This window comes from Chiloscyllium punctatum, chromosome 33 (genome assembly GCF_047496795.1).
Source record: "Chiloscyllium punctatum isolate Juve2018m chromosome 33, sChiPun1.3, whole genome shotgun sequence".
NCBI classification, from domain to species: domain Eukaryota; kingdom Metazoa; phylum Chordata; class Chondrichthyes; order Orectolobiformes; family Hemiscylliidae; genus Chiloscyllium; species Chiloscyllium punctatum.
Genome location: NC_092771.1, coordinates 5513183 through 5530504, shown reverse-complemented (window position 1 = coordinate 5530504; position 17322 = coordinate 5513183). Strand labels below are relative to the sequence as shown.

At 49.2% G+C, this 17322-nt stretch overlaps 1 protein-coding gene across 1 annotated transcript in view; it reads left to right on the top strand.

Moving 5' to 3' along the window:
- The window catches only part of LOC140458324 (TP53-binding protein 1-like), a 50114-nt gene that overhangs the window by 21108 nt on the left and 11684 nt on the right, over window positions 1-17322 (top strand). Inside the window, exons 3-9 of the mRNA XM_072552712.1 lie at window positions 739-823; window positions 4199-4292; window positions 5201-5292; window positions 7179-7322; window positions 7858-7927; window positions 12597-12769; window positions 14998-15112. Of these exons, the coding sequence (XP_072408813.1) occupies window positions 739-823; window positions 4199-4292; window positions 5201-5292; window positions 7179-7322; window positions 7858-7927; window positions 12597-12769; window positions 14998-15112 (773 nt within the window). The remainder of the gene's footprint in view (window positions 1-738; window positions 824-4198; window positions 4293-5200; window positions 5293-7178; window positions 7323-7857; window positions 7928-12596; window positions 12770-14997; window positions 15113-17322) is intronic.

The following is a 17322-nucleotide window of genomic DNA, read 5'->3' as shown; positions in this document are numbered from 1 at the left end:
TGTTTTTTATTTTGGAAAGAGAAAACATCTAGAAATCTCCCTAACTCTTCAAACTAGAGATTTCAAGACTAGGGGGCATATATTTAAGGTGAGAGGAGAGAGATTAAAAAAGGACATAAGGGGCAACTTTTTTACGCAGAAAGTGGTTTGTGTTTGGAATGAACTTGGTAGACGTGGTGGATGTCCGTTCAGTTGCGACATTTAAAAAGCATTTGGATAAGATTAGAATACCTACAGTATGGAAACAGGCCCTTCAGCCCACTAAGTCCACACTTACCATCCAAAGAGTAACCAACCCAGCCCCATTCCCCCTACCATGTATTTACCCCTGACTATTGCGTCTAACACTATGGGCAATTTAGCATGGCCAGTTCACCTGACCTGCACATCTTTGGACTGTGGGAGGAAACTGGAGCACCCGGAGGAAACCCACACAGACACGGGGAGAATGTGCAAACTCCACATGGATAGTCGCCTGAGGCTGGAATCGAAAACAGGTCCCTGGCACTGTGAGGCGGCAGTGCTAACCACTAAACCACCGTGCTGTCCCAAATACACGAACAAGAAATGTTTGGAGGGGTATGGGCAAAATGCAAACAGATGGGACTAGTTTAGTTTGGGATTATAGTCAGCATGCACTTTCTGTGCTTTATGACTGTGCCTGTGACTCTATTAGATGTGGTGTGGTTTGTATGACTGCTGAGACTCTGAGGTATCCCCGTGTGTTGGATGTTGCAGGAGCTGATTGCTGGCCCACAGGCAGCCAAGACTTCGGCAGGAGGCGACAAAGAGATCTCTGGCTGGAAGGAGATGCACCACAAAGGTGAGTGACAGTGGAACCGAAATCCCATTGCCTCCAGCAGCCTCGCTCGGGGGACAGATCTGTGAGCGTGCATTTATCAGATTGCTGAACAAGTAGCCCCCTCTCAGGAAGTTCAAGTCCCAATTGACCACTATAAGCAAAGCTGAGACAAAGCAGTAACGATGGAGTGCAGCTTTGGTGGGTGGGGGTGATCTCTTTTGGATGAGATGTTGAAATGAAGCCACTGGTGCTCTGAAAGGTAGATGTGAAAGAACCTACAGCCCCACTATTCTGATGAAGAACAAGGGTTTTCTCATTAGTCAATATTCATCGTTCGATGAACATTGATCACACAGACTACCTAGTCATTGTCACGTTACTGTTTGTGGGAACTGGCTGCTCTCGACAATTATGGCTGCACTTCAGAAAGGATTTTTTAGATTCCCTTACAGTGTGGAAACAGGCCCTTTGGCCCAACAAGTCAACACCGACCCTCTGAAGAGTAACCCACCCAGAACCATTTCCCTCTGACTAATGCACCTAACACTACGGGCAATTTAGCATGGCCAATTCACCTGACCTGCACATCTTTGGACTGTGGGAGGAAACCGGAGCACCTGGAGGAAACTCACACAGACACGGGGAGAATGTGCAAATTCCACACAGACCGTCACCCGAGACTGGAATTGAACCTGGGTTCCTGGTGCTGTGAGACAGCAGTGCTAATCACTGAGCCACCGTGCCGCCCCACTGTTCGTACAGCATTTTGGAACTTCCTGAGCTTGGAAAGGCACAATATAAATGCAGGTCTGGAGAAAGGAATACCCAGCATTCCCATGGTACAAGTGAGGCAGTGTAGTCTATGATTTGCCTTGGGGGTTGGTGGCAAGGGGCATGATTGATTGAGGGAGCAGGCAGCCTGGACTGAAGCACAATGGATCAAAGTGTTCTGTTCATGGTGATGTACCAGGAGGTGTGAAGGGCCAGCAATCTGGAGGCTATGTTTATTGGTTGGGGAAGTGGGAGAGGGGGAAAAACTGCTAAAAAATTGGGGAAGTGCGCAAGTAATGTAGAAAGTTGATTGGAACATTAGCCTTTAATTTGAGGGCTCTGCACTTGGATGTAGAGTTCTCACCTTGAATTGGCTTCAAACTGGACCTTATGGGGTTAAATAATTAGGACAGATTGTGGGGGTTTGTTACCCTTGAAACAGCGGAGGTTACAGAGATGATCAAACCAGACTTTTTAGGATCAGTGAAGGGTTCAGTGAGACGCAGAGGGGATATTTCTTGTGTGAGGAGGGGGAGGTGGGGTCAGATTGGTGACCCACTGGCGAGGCCCTCCAGCAGTGACAGCAGGAAGGGGATGATGCAGTGAAACCTGTAACACCAAGGCCCACCCACCCTACCCCAAAGGGCTACTGAGACCCGGGGGGGGGGGGGGGGGGGTGGGGGGTGTTCAATTAAAAATGTCAAATTTGAGTTAGGGGTTACAGAAGCAAGCTGGCCAGTTAGGACAGAGGTCGGCGAAGAATGGGCTGGAGGGGCTGAATGGCCACCCCATGGGTATAATGTCAGCTTTTCCAAGTCAGTACCTGGTTCCCCCACCGGGCTAACTATCCAGGGCCAAGAGTGTGGTGTGTTGCTGGAAAAGCACAGCAGGTCAGGCAGCATCCGAGGATCAGGAGAATCTACGTTCCGGGCAAAAGTCTTTTGTCAGGCTGTGCTTTTCCAGCACCACACTCTTGACTCTGCTCTCCAGCTTCTGCAGACCTCACTTTCTCCTAACCATCGAGGGCTAATGGTCTGGGGCATGTGTTCAAATCCTGCTGCAGAGGCTGGTGGAATTTAATGCTCAATTGGACTGAGGCCTCTTGTGGCACTGTGGTAGCGTCCCTTCCTCTGATCCAGGAGGCTTGGGTCCAAGTCCCGCTTGCTCCAGAGGTCTTTAATAACAACTCCCAACGGGTTGATTAGAAAATACAGTGGAATTGAAGACTAGCTTCGGGGTTGGTGACTGTGAGAGTATCGTGGGTTGTTGTAAAAACCCATTGGGTTCACACATGCTCTTTAGGGAGGGAAATCGGCCATCCTTACGTGGTCTGGCCAGTATCTGACTCCAGTCCCACAGCGATGTGGGTGACATTTAACTGTCTTCTTGAGTGTCCCAGTGAGCCGGGCAACTAGCAATGGGCAACAGCACCAGCGACACCTACATCCCTGAATGAATAAAGGGAAAGTAATGATAGGTTGCAGTGTATAGGGGCTGATGGTGATACCAGGCCTGTTGTGTGGGCTGTGCCTACTCTCTTCTGAATGCTTTTTAATCAGGCAATTCCTTGCCTACTGACCCTATCCTTGGTTTTATAGAAGTTTTATAAAATCATGGATTGGGTGAATAGTGAAGCTCTTTTCCCAGGGTAAGGGAGCCTGAAACTAGAGGGTACAGGTTTAAGGTGAGAAGGGAAAGATTTACCTTTTCGCACAGAGGGCAGTGCGTGTATAGAATGAGCTGCCAGAGGACGTGGTGGAGGCTGGTACAAATACAGCATTTAAAAGGCATCTGGATGGGTATATGAATAGGAAGGGTTTAGAGGGATATGGGCCAAATGTTGGCAAATGGGACTAGATTAATGTTGGACTGAGGGGTACAACTGTACAGCTCTATGGCTCTAGTTCTGTCGTATGACGGTGAATCACCATTTGATGCAAATGGTGGAAGGGCATGTTAGCTGTGTTGACCAGTCAAATCCAGTTCCAGTTGCTAAGGATGAAAACTACATCCGTGCATCCAATAACCACAATCACTCTGGCAACTGCTAAGGTGGAGGTGAAGCTGCCTTCCTGAGGGTTGGGGACAGTATGGGGAGCTTCAAAGGAGCATCGGAGGCTGAGGGGGTGACCATATAGAGGTTTATATAAACGGGAGGGGCATGGATAGGGTGAATGGCAACCATCTGTTTGCCAGGGGTGGGGAGCTAGGGGGCATGTTTTCTCTAAGGTGAGAGGTGAACGATTTTAAAAAAACAGAAGGGGCAAAGATTTTACACAGAGGGTGATTTGTGTGTGAAATGAACTTCCTGAGGAAGTGGTGGATGAGGGCACAGTTACAACGTTTAAGAGACATTTGGATAAGTCCATGGATAGGGGAGGTTTGGAGGGATACGTGCCGGGAGCAGGCAGGTTGGACTAGTTCAGTTGGAATGGACTGGTTGGTCTGAAGGGTCTGTTTCCACACTGTGTGACTCGATGACATTGTTCCACTCTCCAGAGGTGAACTGTTACGGTGGAGCCCTCATCGCCATTGATGAGCCTTTCACCTGCCACATACCCCCACCACCACCCCCCCCCCCCCCCCCACCCCTTCACTACTTTTGTGTTTGTTGTTTTCTCTCAGTTCTGGGCACCATGGAAACAACGGCGTGTCAGAAGTCGGGTGAACCATCCATTCCTTCGATGGAGGGTCTGTCAGAGCCAAAGGTGCAAAGCCGGTGAGTGTGTGTGTGTGTGTGTGTACGTGCGCGCGCACGCCCCCCTCACTCTCCCCCCACCCCCCTCTCTTTCTCTCTTCTCCCCTCCCTTCCCCTCTCCCCCACTCTCAGCACCCCCTTTCTTCCCCACTCTGTGTCTCTTCCCCCACCCCCCACAATCGCTGTCAGATCTGCTGAGTTTCTCCAACAGTTTTGGTTTTGATTTGGTACATTCTGAGGTTGTGAAAGGCGCTATGTAAATGGTATAAATAGTTTGTCCATCAACGAAAACTGGCCAAGCTCTGATCACCCAGTAACTGTCATGTTACTGAGATAGTGTGATTTCCTGCTCACCCAGCCCTGTCTCCCACCCTCCTCACCAACCACTACCGCCTCCTGGTGGCTCAGACTTGCACTTTTCTTTTGTCCACGGGGACATCACCCCCTCTGCATGTTCCCCTCCAAGCCAATCACCCTCCTGACTTGGAAATCTATTGTCGCTCTTTTGGTGTTGCTGGGTCAAAATCCCGGAATTCCCTCCCTCGTTATTCCACTGCTGCCTACTCCCCAAGGACAGCAGCGGACTGAGGAGGCAGCTCACCACCTACAGGGGCAGTTAGGGACAAGCAACAAATGGTGGCCCCGCCAGTGACACCTGTATCCCATGAAAGAACATGGGTGGTCCCGAGCAGTCGGTGGAGCTGGGAGATGGCTGAGGGGCTTGGTTTTGTCAGAGGCAATGCAGGACCATCTGACAAAGTGGGGGCTGTATCCTCTACATCTCCCCCTCTACCATCGCCTTCCCCTTGTCCCTGTCCCCCTCCACACCCCCCCCCCCCCCCCCCCCCCCCCCCACCACCCCAGGAAGAGTGCTTGGAGAGCCCGGAATGGAAGCGATGATGTGATGGATTTATTTCCCATTCTCCCAGCAGTCCTGTCAGTGTCCAGCCAAGCTCGCAGGAGGTGGACGCTGAAGGTGCCGAATTTGCAGATTCCACAACCAACTCCGTCACTGCTGAAGGTAGGCTTCGGCCTGTTCGTGAGGGAGCCGGTCCAGTCCTGCGGCCTGTTGTTGGCCAAAGCTGCTGTTTCCCGATTGTGTGTTTTGTGGGGCGGGGTGGGGGAGTCCTCGATGGTCTCGGGGCTCTGTGTGTGAATCTTGTGCCGCACAAGAGGGGAATGCTTTCTGTCTGCAGTTTTCACCCAGTGGAGGATCAGGCATCGTTTACATCAGCTGCTGTGCGTCTTGGCTACAGAGTACTGGGGCCTGACCTTTCTCCTGAAAGTGCAAAGGGTTGTTGACCAGACTGGCATGTGAGGAAGGACCATTGGGGTGAAGTGTCAGCATTTCACATACAATCAGACAGCACAGAAACAGACCCTTTGGTCCAACCAGTCCATGCTGGCCATCATCCCAAACTGAACTAGTACCACCTGCTTGTGCTTGGCCCATATCCCTCCGAACCGTTGCTATCCCTGCGCTTATTTAAGTGTCGTTTAATGTTATAACTGTACCTGCAAGCACCACTTCTGCTCAAAGTTCATTCCACACATGAACCTCTCTCTGTGTTTTTAAAAAAAGGAGTTGCCCCTCATCTCTGTCCTCTCACCTTAAGATAAAATGTCCCCTAGTCTTGAAATCTCTCACCTAAGGGAAAAGCCACCTGCCATTAACCCTATCTATACCCCTCATGAGTTCATAAACCTGTCAAATCAGAGCGGGGTATAGATAGGGTTAAAGAGTTGCCACACTCAGTGGACTCGTTTACCGTGATAACTGGGAGGAAAACAAAACTTTGTTTCCTGTAGAAGATTCCTTTGTGTTAAATTGAAAGAAGTTAGGACATTTAAAACAGAGGAGCCCAAAACCCTTTTGGTGGCGGTAACAGTGTGTACCATCTTCAAACTACACTGCAGCAACTCACCAAGGATTTTTCAACAGCAGCTTCCAAACGTGGGATCGTCAACCCCTCGAACATGGGTTTCCTCTTGGGTCGTGACCCCCAGGCAAACCCAAGAGATTGTCAGGATCCCCCCCCCAGCAGGGATTGCTGTGAAGCTCGGACTGTGGTGTGAAAAGCTGATCAATCTTATAGTTTCTTTCCTATGCGGAGCCTAACTGGCCAACCACATATCCTGACTCCAGAGCCAGGTGCCTTTGATTAAAGAAGTCAGAGGGTTAAACAGAGTCCCCCACAGCTGATCCTCCAGGCCTCATAGGGTCAGACAGCACAGAAACGCACCCTTCGGCCCAACTAGTCCGTGCCGACCATAACCCCAAACTAATCCAGTCCCACCTGCCCGCTCCTGGCTCATGTCCCTCCAAACCTTTCCCATCTGTGTACTTATCCAAATGTCTCTTAAACGTTGTAACTGTACCTGCATCCACCACTTTCTGTGGAAGTTCATTCAACACGAGCCACTGTCTGTGTAATTAAAAAAAAAGAATTGTCCCTCATGTCGTTTTTAAACCTTCCTCCTCTGACCCCACCTGATCTCACCGGCCTGGGGTCCCACCTACATGGGGGTGGGTCACGATGTTTGGGAAGTACTTTATTTGAGAAGGGCAAGGGCAGCATCACCTCCTGCGAGTTCCCTTCATCCTGACTTGGGAATCGATCGCCGTTCCTTCAGTGTACCCGGGTCAGAATCCAAGCAACGCCCTCCGCCCCCCCCACACTGTGTGGGTGTCAGTACACAAGATAGCCAGCAGGAGCAGATCATGGGGACTAGAGATGGGCATGAAATCCTGGCCCAGCCACATTCCAAAGTCAGTGATTAAAATGAAACCCTACAGGGGAAGTTTAGTTCCTTTTTTCGATGAGGTAGGCAAGACTGTTGTGAATGGCCTCCCTCATCCATGAAGACCTTGCGGACGTGTTTTGCTTTTATTTTTTTTTCCCCCAGGTTTGTCCCAGGCTGGTCTGGGATTGCTCGAATTATCAGAGAGCCAAGGGAGTGATCCCGAGGCGAGTGGCGACAGGGCAGGTGGGAGCACTCATGGATCTGAGGAGATCAACGTGGACACCTGCAGTGAAGAACCAGAGCCTGGTAGGAGGTGCTCGGACATTGGCTGAAGGCAACTGAATCTGATTGCTGTCTGGGGATGGAGGGGTTGGAGGGGGGGGGGGGGGGGGTGGGGGGTTGGTGATGTTGCTAGGCAACCGTTGGACCTGGGATGTTTGACTATCTATATTACGTGCTGTTGGATAATTCGTGTGGGCGTGGGATGGGGCCCGTGACTGTGGTGGAACCCTGTAGGATCATGCCTTCTCCTGGGGGAACCATTAGGACAGCAGACTATTGTGCAATGGTTTTGATGATAAAGTCACCGAGTTACAAAGGACCGGGGAGGCCATTCAGCCCCTCGAGCCTACACCACCATTCAGTGGCTGATCTGCAGTCTAACTTTGGCCCATAAGTTGTAATAACTTCGCTTGACAAAAATTTATCTGTCTCAGACTCAAAATTAACAACGGATCCAATAATTTTGGACTTTAAAGAGCAGGGTTCTACCACAGGCTTGGTGTTGTCGCAATGAGGAAAAGCAACTTTTTTTACAATGCCATCTCCTGATTCCTTACAGACACTAATGCTGGGCTAACAGTGAGTGATAAGCCTTTAACTGGGACTGGAAGTAGCCACCTGCCTGAGAGGTATGTTGTAGGGTCAGAGTGTTTCACACGTGATCACGTAGGGAGATGTCTAAATAAATACAGTTATTTATTCACAGGATCTGCATGTGTCTGGCTGGCTACCATTTATTCCCATTTCCCTGGAGAAATTGACTCTTTGAATTGCTGCAGTCCATGGGGTTGACGTTGACCCATAGTGCCCTTAGTGACTGAATTCCAGGACTTTAACCCAGTGACACTGGAGGAACGGTGATCTATCTCCAGTTCAGGGTGGTGAGCAGCTCGGAGTGGAATTTACAGGGGGATGATAATCCCATGTATCTGCTGCCCTGGTCCTTCCATGTGGAATTGGGCATGGGTTTGGAAGGTGCTGTCTGCGGATCATTTGGCCATTTTCTGTAGTGTGTCATGTAAATGGTACATACTGGTGCTACTGAGTGTCGGAGGGGGAGTGAGCAGATGTTGAAGATGGTGTATGGGGTACTTTTAAGGTGAGAAGGGAAAGATTCAAAAGTGTGACTTGGGCAACTTGTTCACACGGAGGGTGGTGTGTATGGAATGAGCTGCCAGAGGAAGTGGTAGAGGTTGGTACAGTTAACATTTAAAAGGCATTTGGACAGGTGCAAGAACAAATGCATGCAAATGGGACTAGTTCACTTTAGGAAATCTGGTTGGCATGGATTAGTTGGGCCGAAGGGCCTGTTTCTGTGCTGTGTGTCCCCTACTGATCAAATGAGTTGCTTTTGTCTTGGATGATTGACATTGACTTATTTGGTTGTGACCTGCCTCAGCTGTGATTTGAGTCACAACAGGGCCTGATGCTGAGGAAAGTTTTGTTTCTGTCACTTTATTCTTGGGATGTGAGTATAGCCTGTGGAGTGTGGCTCGCTCTGCTGTTTCAGTGGGGAGTTCAGAATCACTCACATTACTGTGGGTCTGAAGTCACATGGAGGCCAGATCAGGTAAGGATGGCAGATTTCCTTCCCTAAAGGACGTTAGTGAATTACATGGGTCTTTAAAATATTAATTTTATCTATTGTATTACTTTAGTTTTTGTACATGTAAGTTATGTATTTACCTGAGACATCCTGTGAGTTTTGCCATGTGTTTGATGTACAAATGCTGACTTTTCCGAAGACCATGACAGTTATCCACTGTGTGAATGAAAAACTCTCGATTTCATCGGTGATCAAACTGGCCCTACCTTTAACTCTGACCTCCCCAGTGGCTAACCTCTCCCACTCTGAAGAAACTTCCACCATGGTCTGCTCCCTTCTAACATTTAAACATTTCAGTCCACGCCCTAAAATAGTCATAGAGTCATAGAGATATGCAGCATGGAGACAGACCCTTCGGTCCAACCCATCCATGCCGACCAGATATCCCAACCCAATCTAGTCCCACCTGCCAGCACCCGGCCCAAATCCCTCCAAACCATTCCTATTCATATACCCATCCAAATGCCTCTTAAATGTTATAATTGTACCAGCCTCCACCACATCCTCTGGCAGCTCATTCCATACCTGTACCACTCTCTGTGTGAAAAAGTTGCCCCTTAGGTCTCTTTTATATCTTTTCCCTTTAGTTCTGGACTCCCCGACCCCAGGGAAAAGACTTTGCCTATTTACCCTATCCATACCCCTCATAATTTTGTAAACCTCTATGAGGTCACCCCTCAGCCTCCGACGCTCCAGGGAAAACAGCCCCAGCCTGTTCAGCCTCACCCTATACCTCAAATCCTCCAACCCTGGCAACATCCTTGTCAATCTTTTCTGAACCCTTTCAAGTTTCACATCTTTCCACTGGAAGGAGACCAGAATTGCACGCAATATTCCAACAGTGGCCTAACCAATGTCTGTACAACCGCAAAATGACCTCCCAACTCCTGTACTCAATACTCTGACCAATAAGTGAAAGCATGCCAAACACCTTCTTCACTATCCTATCTACCTGCGACTCCACTTTCAAGGAGCTATGAACCTGCACTCCAAGGTCTCTTTGTTCAGCAACATTCCCTAGGACCTTACCATTAAGTGTATAAATCTCCTAAACTCAAGGGAATGAGAGTCAAGTTGATGCAACGTGTCTTTGTAATTTAACCCTCAGTCCTGTCCTGATCCTGAGGAATAGGCACTGCTACTTTATTCAGAGCCAGTGCACCTTCCTGAAGGTTTTGAGTCCAGCACCGGTCTGACTCCTTTGGCGAGAATGAGGATAAGGCCATGAACCGCCCAGAGAGAGAGATTCCCACTGGAGATAGTCCAGGATGTCAAATCCATTTTGGATTTTGCAAGGTGCCTTTGAAATATTTGAGAGGGAACTGAGTGAAGGGGCTATTGAGGATTCGGAACAGGCACAATTGAAACATGGATCATCTTGACAAGTTATTCTGGAATGGCTGTTTCTGTGCTTGGGGCAGTCTAGAACAAAGATCACGGTTTAAAAATAAGGGTTTGCCCATTTCAGACAGAGATGAGGAGAAGTATTTTTTCACTGAGGGTCAGGAGTCTAGGAATCCTGCTCCTGCAGTGATGCTTGAAGCAGAGTCTTTGAATATTTTGAAGACCAAGATTGGTTAGGTTCCTGATTAACCAGGAGGGTGAAAAATTAAAATCTGAAAGAACTGGGGATGCTGTAAATCAGAAAGGGAAAACAGAAATTGCTGTGAAAGCTCAGCAGGTCTGGCAGCATCTGCAGAGAGAAAGCAGAGTTAATGTTTCAGGCTGAGTGACCCTTCCTCAGAACTGGGTGTGCGGGAGTCGGGGGGTCACTAGAATTGAAACATTATGTCTGATTTCTCTCCATAGATGCTGCCAGACCTGCTGAGCTTTTGTGGCAATTTCTGTTTTGGTTTGTGAGGGTGAAAGGTTATCGGGATGGTGGGAATGTGCCAATATCAAATCAGGCATCATTTGTTGAATGGGAAAGGAGATTTGCAGGGCTGTTTGTGTGTTTCCTGTTTGACCTCTCCTCCTAAACGTTCTATGGTTCAGCTGTGACTCATAGGTGATGTGATTGTTGATCCATAATCTCCCTCCGAAACCGTGGAGACAAGACCAACAACACTTTTGACTTTTGTCACAAAGATATCATTCAGTCCCGTGAGATGGTTGTGGATTGGTGACTGTGCCCCAAAATGTAGGTTCACTTGAGGCCTCAGTAGCCCAGTGTTGCTGATGTTTCCAGTTGGGTTACCCAGTCAATCTTGGTTGGGATAGCAGCTGTCGTCATCTCACGTCCTCCATGCCTCCTTCCCTCAAATATTTTCAGTTTCCGCCTTTAATGATAGAGCGTCCTTCCTTGCTCTGTCTCCTGGGACATCCTTCTGTTATCAAAGCCACTTCCGTAAACCCACTGCGGCTGCTTGACGGTGATGGAGGCCAGGAAATGCACTCTCCTCTCGACCTCACGTGTTCACAACCTCTCCAGAAATGTGAGAGAATAGTGCTGACTGACACTATCACTGCAACACCGAGGGAGTGCCGCACTGTCGGCGGGTCAGTGCCGAGGGAGTGCCGCACTGTCGGCGGGTCAGTGCCGAGGGAGTGCCGCACTGTCGGCGGGTCAGTGCCGAGGGAGTGCCGCACTGTCGGCGGGTCAGTGCCGAGGGAGTGCCGCACTGTCGGCGGGTCAGTGCCGAGGGAGTGCCGCACTGTCGGCGGGTCAGTGCCGAGGGAGTGCCGCACTGTCGGCGGGTCAGTGCCGAGGGAGTGCCGCACTGTCGGCGGGTCAGTGCCGAGGGAGTGCCGCACTGTCGGCGGGTCAGTGCCGAGGGAGTGCCGCACTGTCGGCGGGTCAGTGCCGAGGGAGTGCCGCACTGTCGGCGGGTCAGTGCCGAGGGAGTGCCGCACTGTCGGCGGGTCAGTGCCGAGGGAGTGCCGCACTGTCGGCGGGTCAGTGCCGAGGGAGTGCCTCACTGTCGGCGGGTCAGTGCCGAGGGAGTGCCGCACTGTTAGATGCTCTGCCTATGGAAGAGGTGTTAACCACAGGCCTTGTGCCAGGTGGGTGTGAAAAATCCCACGGCCACCATTCAGGGAGGATCAGTGGAGGACTCCCTGGTGTCCTGGGTCAATGTTTGTATCTCAGCAAACAGCAACTTTTTAATTAAACAATTGGGTCATTAGCTCCCTCAGCGATTGTTGTGGGAGAGGGCTGTGCACTAATTGAATTCTGTATTTGCCACATTACACCAGTTGTGACAGTAGTTCGCTGCCTGTGAAGCACTTCTGATATCCTGAGGATGTGAAAGGTACTATATAAATGCAAGTAATCAGGAAAGCTAATGGAATCCTGGGCTGTGTGTCTGAGGACTGCAGTGTAAAGATGGAGAGGTTAAGAGACGATCTGATCAAGGTCTTCAAGATACTAACAGGAAAAGACAGGATAGTGAAAGATAAACAATTTCCACTGATTGGTGTTTCTCTAACTGGGGGCATTGTCTAAACATTAGGGCCAGACTGTTCAGGACAGATGTTAGGAAGCACTTTTACATACAAAGGGTGGGAGAGGTTTGGAATTCTCTTCCACCAGCGGAAGTGGATATTAGATTACTTGTTAAATTTTAAATTTGAGATAAATATATTTTTGTAAAGTGAATGTATTAAGGGATGTGGGCCAAAGGCAGGGATCTGGAGCAGCGATTAACCCTGACTGTGTCGATTCAACATTAAGCCCAGGTGAAATGTTGCAGGTCGGAGGTTACCTCGAGTGTATCCACGTGGCAGGGGGAGCTGGGAGCTGGCGCACAGGCCCATTTCCTGATGCCTTCTGGACTGCGGATTGAGGGGCTTCTATCCATAGCAGGCCCGGAACATTCCAAGACCATCCTGTCCCAAGAGGAGGCTGTGGAGCCCACTTTGTCAGGTAGGTTTACCGCGTGTTTCATTCACTGGGGTCACCTGTGGCTCATGGTCTCTGCCCTCAGTCAGGGATTCAAGTCCCACCACAAAATCTAGACAGGTGTATGTCCCAGTGCGTTACTGAGGGAGTGCTGCATTGTCAGAGAAGCTGTCCTTTTCGACAGGATGGTCAGGTTTGTGCCCTTGAATGGCCGTAAACAGTGCAGTTTGAAGATGAGTGTCCTGGAAAAGAAATTTCTGTCAGTTGACATCATAGCCAACTACATGTTTTAGGTCGCATTGTTGTTTGTGGGATCTTGCTCTGCACAAATTGACCACTGCATTTCCGAGAGCACGCACTTCAAGAATAATTCAAGGCTGTTTTGGAACATGCTGAGATTGTGAAAGGTGCTACGTAAATGTAGGTTCCTCTTGGAAAATATTGTTTTTGTCTTATCTAATGGAGTTCATGGGATAGTGCTGTGGAGATGTGTACCAGATGGACTGGATACATCTATCAGAAAAGGCAGACAGACCAGGACCTGGGTTCGATTCCAGCCTTGGGTGACTGTGTGAAGTTTGCACATCTTGCCGTGTCTGTGTGAGTTTATTCTGGGTGCTCCAGGTTCCTGTACATGTTAGGGTGGATCGGCCATGCTAAATTGTGCATAGTGTCTAGAGATGTCAGTTAGGTCAGTTAGCCATGGGAAATGCAGAGATAGGGTGAGGGATTGGGTCTGGGTGGGATGTTCTACAGAGGGATGGTGTGGACTTGATGGGCTGAATAGTCTACTTCCACACTGTAGGGATTCTATGATTATACTATGATTCTACAGGCCGGAGTTGTCTGCATTAAGAAAGCTCAGTTGGTGACTTGGTGAAGATCAATAAGATTTCGAACAGGCTGGGGCTGGTTTCCCTGGAGCGTTGGAGACTGAGGGGTGACCTTATAGAGGTTTATAAAATCATGAAGGGCATGGATAGGTTAAATAAACAAAGTCTTTTCCCTGGGGTGGGGGAGTCCAGAACTAGAGGGCATAGGTTTAGGGTGAGAGGGGAAAGATATAAAAGAGACCTAAGGGGCAACTTTTTTCACACAGAGGGTGGTACGTGTATAGAATGAGCTGCCAGAGGATGTGGTGGAGGCTGGTACAATTTCAACATTTAAGAGGCATTTGGATGGGTATATGAATAGGAAGGGTTTGGAGGGATATGGGCCGGGCCCTGGCAGGTGGGACTAGGTTTGGGTTGGGATATCTGATCGTCATGGACGAGTTGGTCTGTTTCCGTGCTGTACATCTCTGACTCTATAACATGTGGAAGAGACTGGAACAAAATTTGGGACGTGCAAAGGAATTTCAATTTCCAGAGGGCAACAAATCTTTGGAATTCTCTCCCCAGAGAGTTGTGGAGGCTAACTCACTGCAGGTATTTAAAGAGGAGACAGGTGTTTTGAAAGATCGAGCAGCAGTTGAGGGCTATGAGGAATTGGCATGATAGGAGGCTTGAGGGGCTGAATGGCCTATTCTTGTTTTTTTATGCTCTTTATAGATATGAATCCAATGAAGAGTTCAGGAGACAGCTCGGTATCGAGAGAATGGTGAAAATGTAGGGCTCACTTCCTGATGGAGGGGTTTGGTGGGGATTGGGGGGGGAATGGTTAAAGAGTGTCAGGGGAATGTTGCGGACGGGAAGGAGAGAAACGTGTCCCACATGATGCAAGAGCACTGACGTGGATCGATTCAGTGAAATGGCCTGTTTGTGGATGAGGAGCATCAGTTTGATTGTGTTGAATTGTTAGAGTCCTGGTGATGATGTGTCTGCTCACTGTTCGGTGTGTTTCCCTTCAGCCGTATGTACCTAGAAATCGAACCTTTGGGAGAGTTGAATTATGGGTGAATTAATTCCCTTGGGTCTGTGTGCCCAGCAGTGAATTGCTCGTCTCTTGACCATCCTTCTGGTGTTTTTTTTTTAACCACCTCTCCCACTCTCCCTCCATCTCTCTGTCCCACTCCCTGCCCCCTCCCAACTCCCCCCTCCCTCTCACATTCTCACACTCTCTCTTTCTGTCTCTCTCCCCCCATCTGTCTTTCTGTCTCCCTTCCCTTCCTTCCCTTCCTTCCCTTCCTTCCCCCCCTCCCTCTCTGCCTCCCTCCCTCTCTGCCTGCCTCCCTGTCTCCCTCCCTCTCTTTCTTTTTCTTTCTCTCTTTCTTTTTCTCTTTCTTTCCCCCCCCCTCTCTCCCCCTCTCTCAGGTCCCACTGCAGCCATCCATCTGAGAAATGAAAGTGTTTTGGTTGCTCACGTCGATCGCCTGCAAGTCCTGCATCTTTCTGGGCAGCAGACCCTGGTCCAGGAGAGTCTGTCGGAGTAAGTGTCCATCACAGTGGAGCTCACCTATACTCTGTTGTTCAATATTCATTTAAAATCTGGATCTGGCAATGCCTCAATTAAAATTCCCATCCTAACGTCCAGATTTTCGAATATCCCGATCTGTATAGCCTCTCCAGCACGGTGGCTCCATGGTTAGCCCTGCTGCCTCACAGCACCGGGGACTGGGTTTCATTCAACCCGTGGGCTGTCTGTGTGGAGTTTGCACATTCTTCCCGTGTCTGTGTGGGTTTCCCCTGGGTGCTCCGGTTTCCTCCCACAGTCCAAAGATGTGTAGGCTTGGTGGGTTAGCCATGGGAAATGCAGGATTACGGGGATAGGGTAAGGAGGTGGGTCTTATTGGGTAGGATTCTTTTCAGAGGGTAGGTGTGGACTCAGTGGGCCAAATGGCCTAGAACATAGAACATTACAGCGCAGTACAGGCCCTTCAGCCCTCAATGTTGCACCACCCCGTAGAACCAATCTGAAGCCCATCTAACATACACTATTCCATTCTCGTCCATATGCCTATTTAATGACCATTCAATTGCCCTTAAGGTTGGCAAGTCCACTACTGTTGTAGGCAGTGCTTTCCATGCCCCAACTACTCTGAGTAAAATAAAATACTTCTGACATCTGTCCCATTATCTATCACCCCTCAATTTAAAGCTATGTCCCCTCGTGCTGGCCATCGCCATAATATGTCTCAATTAAGTCCCCTCTCAACTTTCTCTCTAACAAAAACAGCCTCCGGTGTCTCAGGCTTTCCTCATCAAACCTTCCCACCATACCAGGCAACATCCCAGTAAATCTCCTCTGAACCCGTCCCAGAGCATCCAGATCCTTCCTATAATGCAGTGACCAGAACTGTACGCAATACTTCAAGTGTGGCCGCACCAGAATTTTGTACAGCTGCAGCATGACCTCATGGTTCCAAAACTCAATCCCTCTACCAATAAAAGCTAACACACCATATGCCGCCTTCACAGCCCTATCAACCTGGGTGGCAACTTTCAGGGATTTATGTACATGGACACTGAGATCTCTCTGTTCATCCACACTACCAAGAATCTTACCATTAGCCCAGTACTCTGCATTCCTGTTGCTCCTTCCAAAATGAATCACCTCACAGTTTTCTGCATTAAACTCCATTTGCCACCTCTCAGCCCAGCTCTGCAGCTTATCTATGTCCCTCTGTAACCCGCAACATCCTTCGTCACTATCCATAACTCCACCGACCTTAGTGTCATCTGCAAATTTACTAACCCTCATCCAGGTCATTTATATAAATGACAAACAACAGTGGGCCCAAAGCAGATCCTTGCAAAACACCACTAGTAACTGAACTCCAGGATGAATATTTCCCATCCACCACCACCCTCTGTCTTCTTACAGTTAGCCAATTTCTGATCCAAACTGCTAAATCACCCTCAATCCCATGCCTCCATATTTTGTGCAATAGCCTACCTTGGGGAACCTTATCAAACGCCTTACTGAAATCCATGTACACATCAACTGCTTTACCCTCATCCACCTGTTTGATCACCATCTCAAAGAAAGCCTGCTTTGATTTGATTCAATTCTATTTTAACTTCAGTCCTGGCCACCAGTGTATTTCCATTGGTGGTTTGATTCCAACTGTCCAAGTCCAAAGCTATGGAATTCATTCTCTGAACCTGTCCATTTTCTGGGTATAATCTATGGAGGGCCTGCAGTGTGTAGTGTCCCTGCCTCTGAGCCTGAAGCTCCAGGTTGGAGTCCCACTCCGAGGCTGGACTGGGTCAAGACAAGCTTGTTATAACACAGTCAAACATGTTGAGGGTCAACGTGTCCGACCTTCCAATATTCACCAAAGGCCAGGGGTCGGAGCATGAGAGATTCCTGGACAACCACGTGGGTGATTGGAGTGTCCACCATTACTATCCAGAGCTCCGGTCTACAACCCTGCAACTTGGTCTCCTGCATGGAGGGAGTGGGTTGGCCGAATGGTCAGTGTCGGTTAGATTGGTACCAACGTTATGAAGACGTAGGCCATTCAGCCCATCAAGTCTGCTTGGCCATTCTGTAAGATCATGGCTGATCTGCCCCAGCCCTCATCTCCCGGTCCTTCGACATGGAAGTAGTTGTGAGTTTGGAAGCTGCTGTCTCAGGATCTTGGGTGAATTTCTGCAGCGCCTCTTGTAGATGGTACACACTGCTGCTGCACTGGG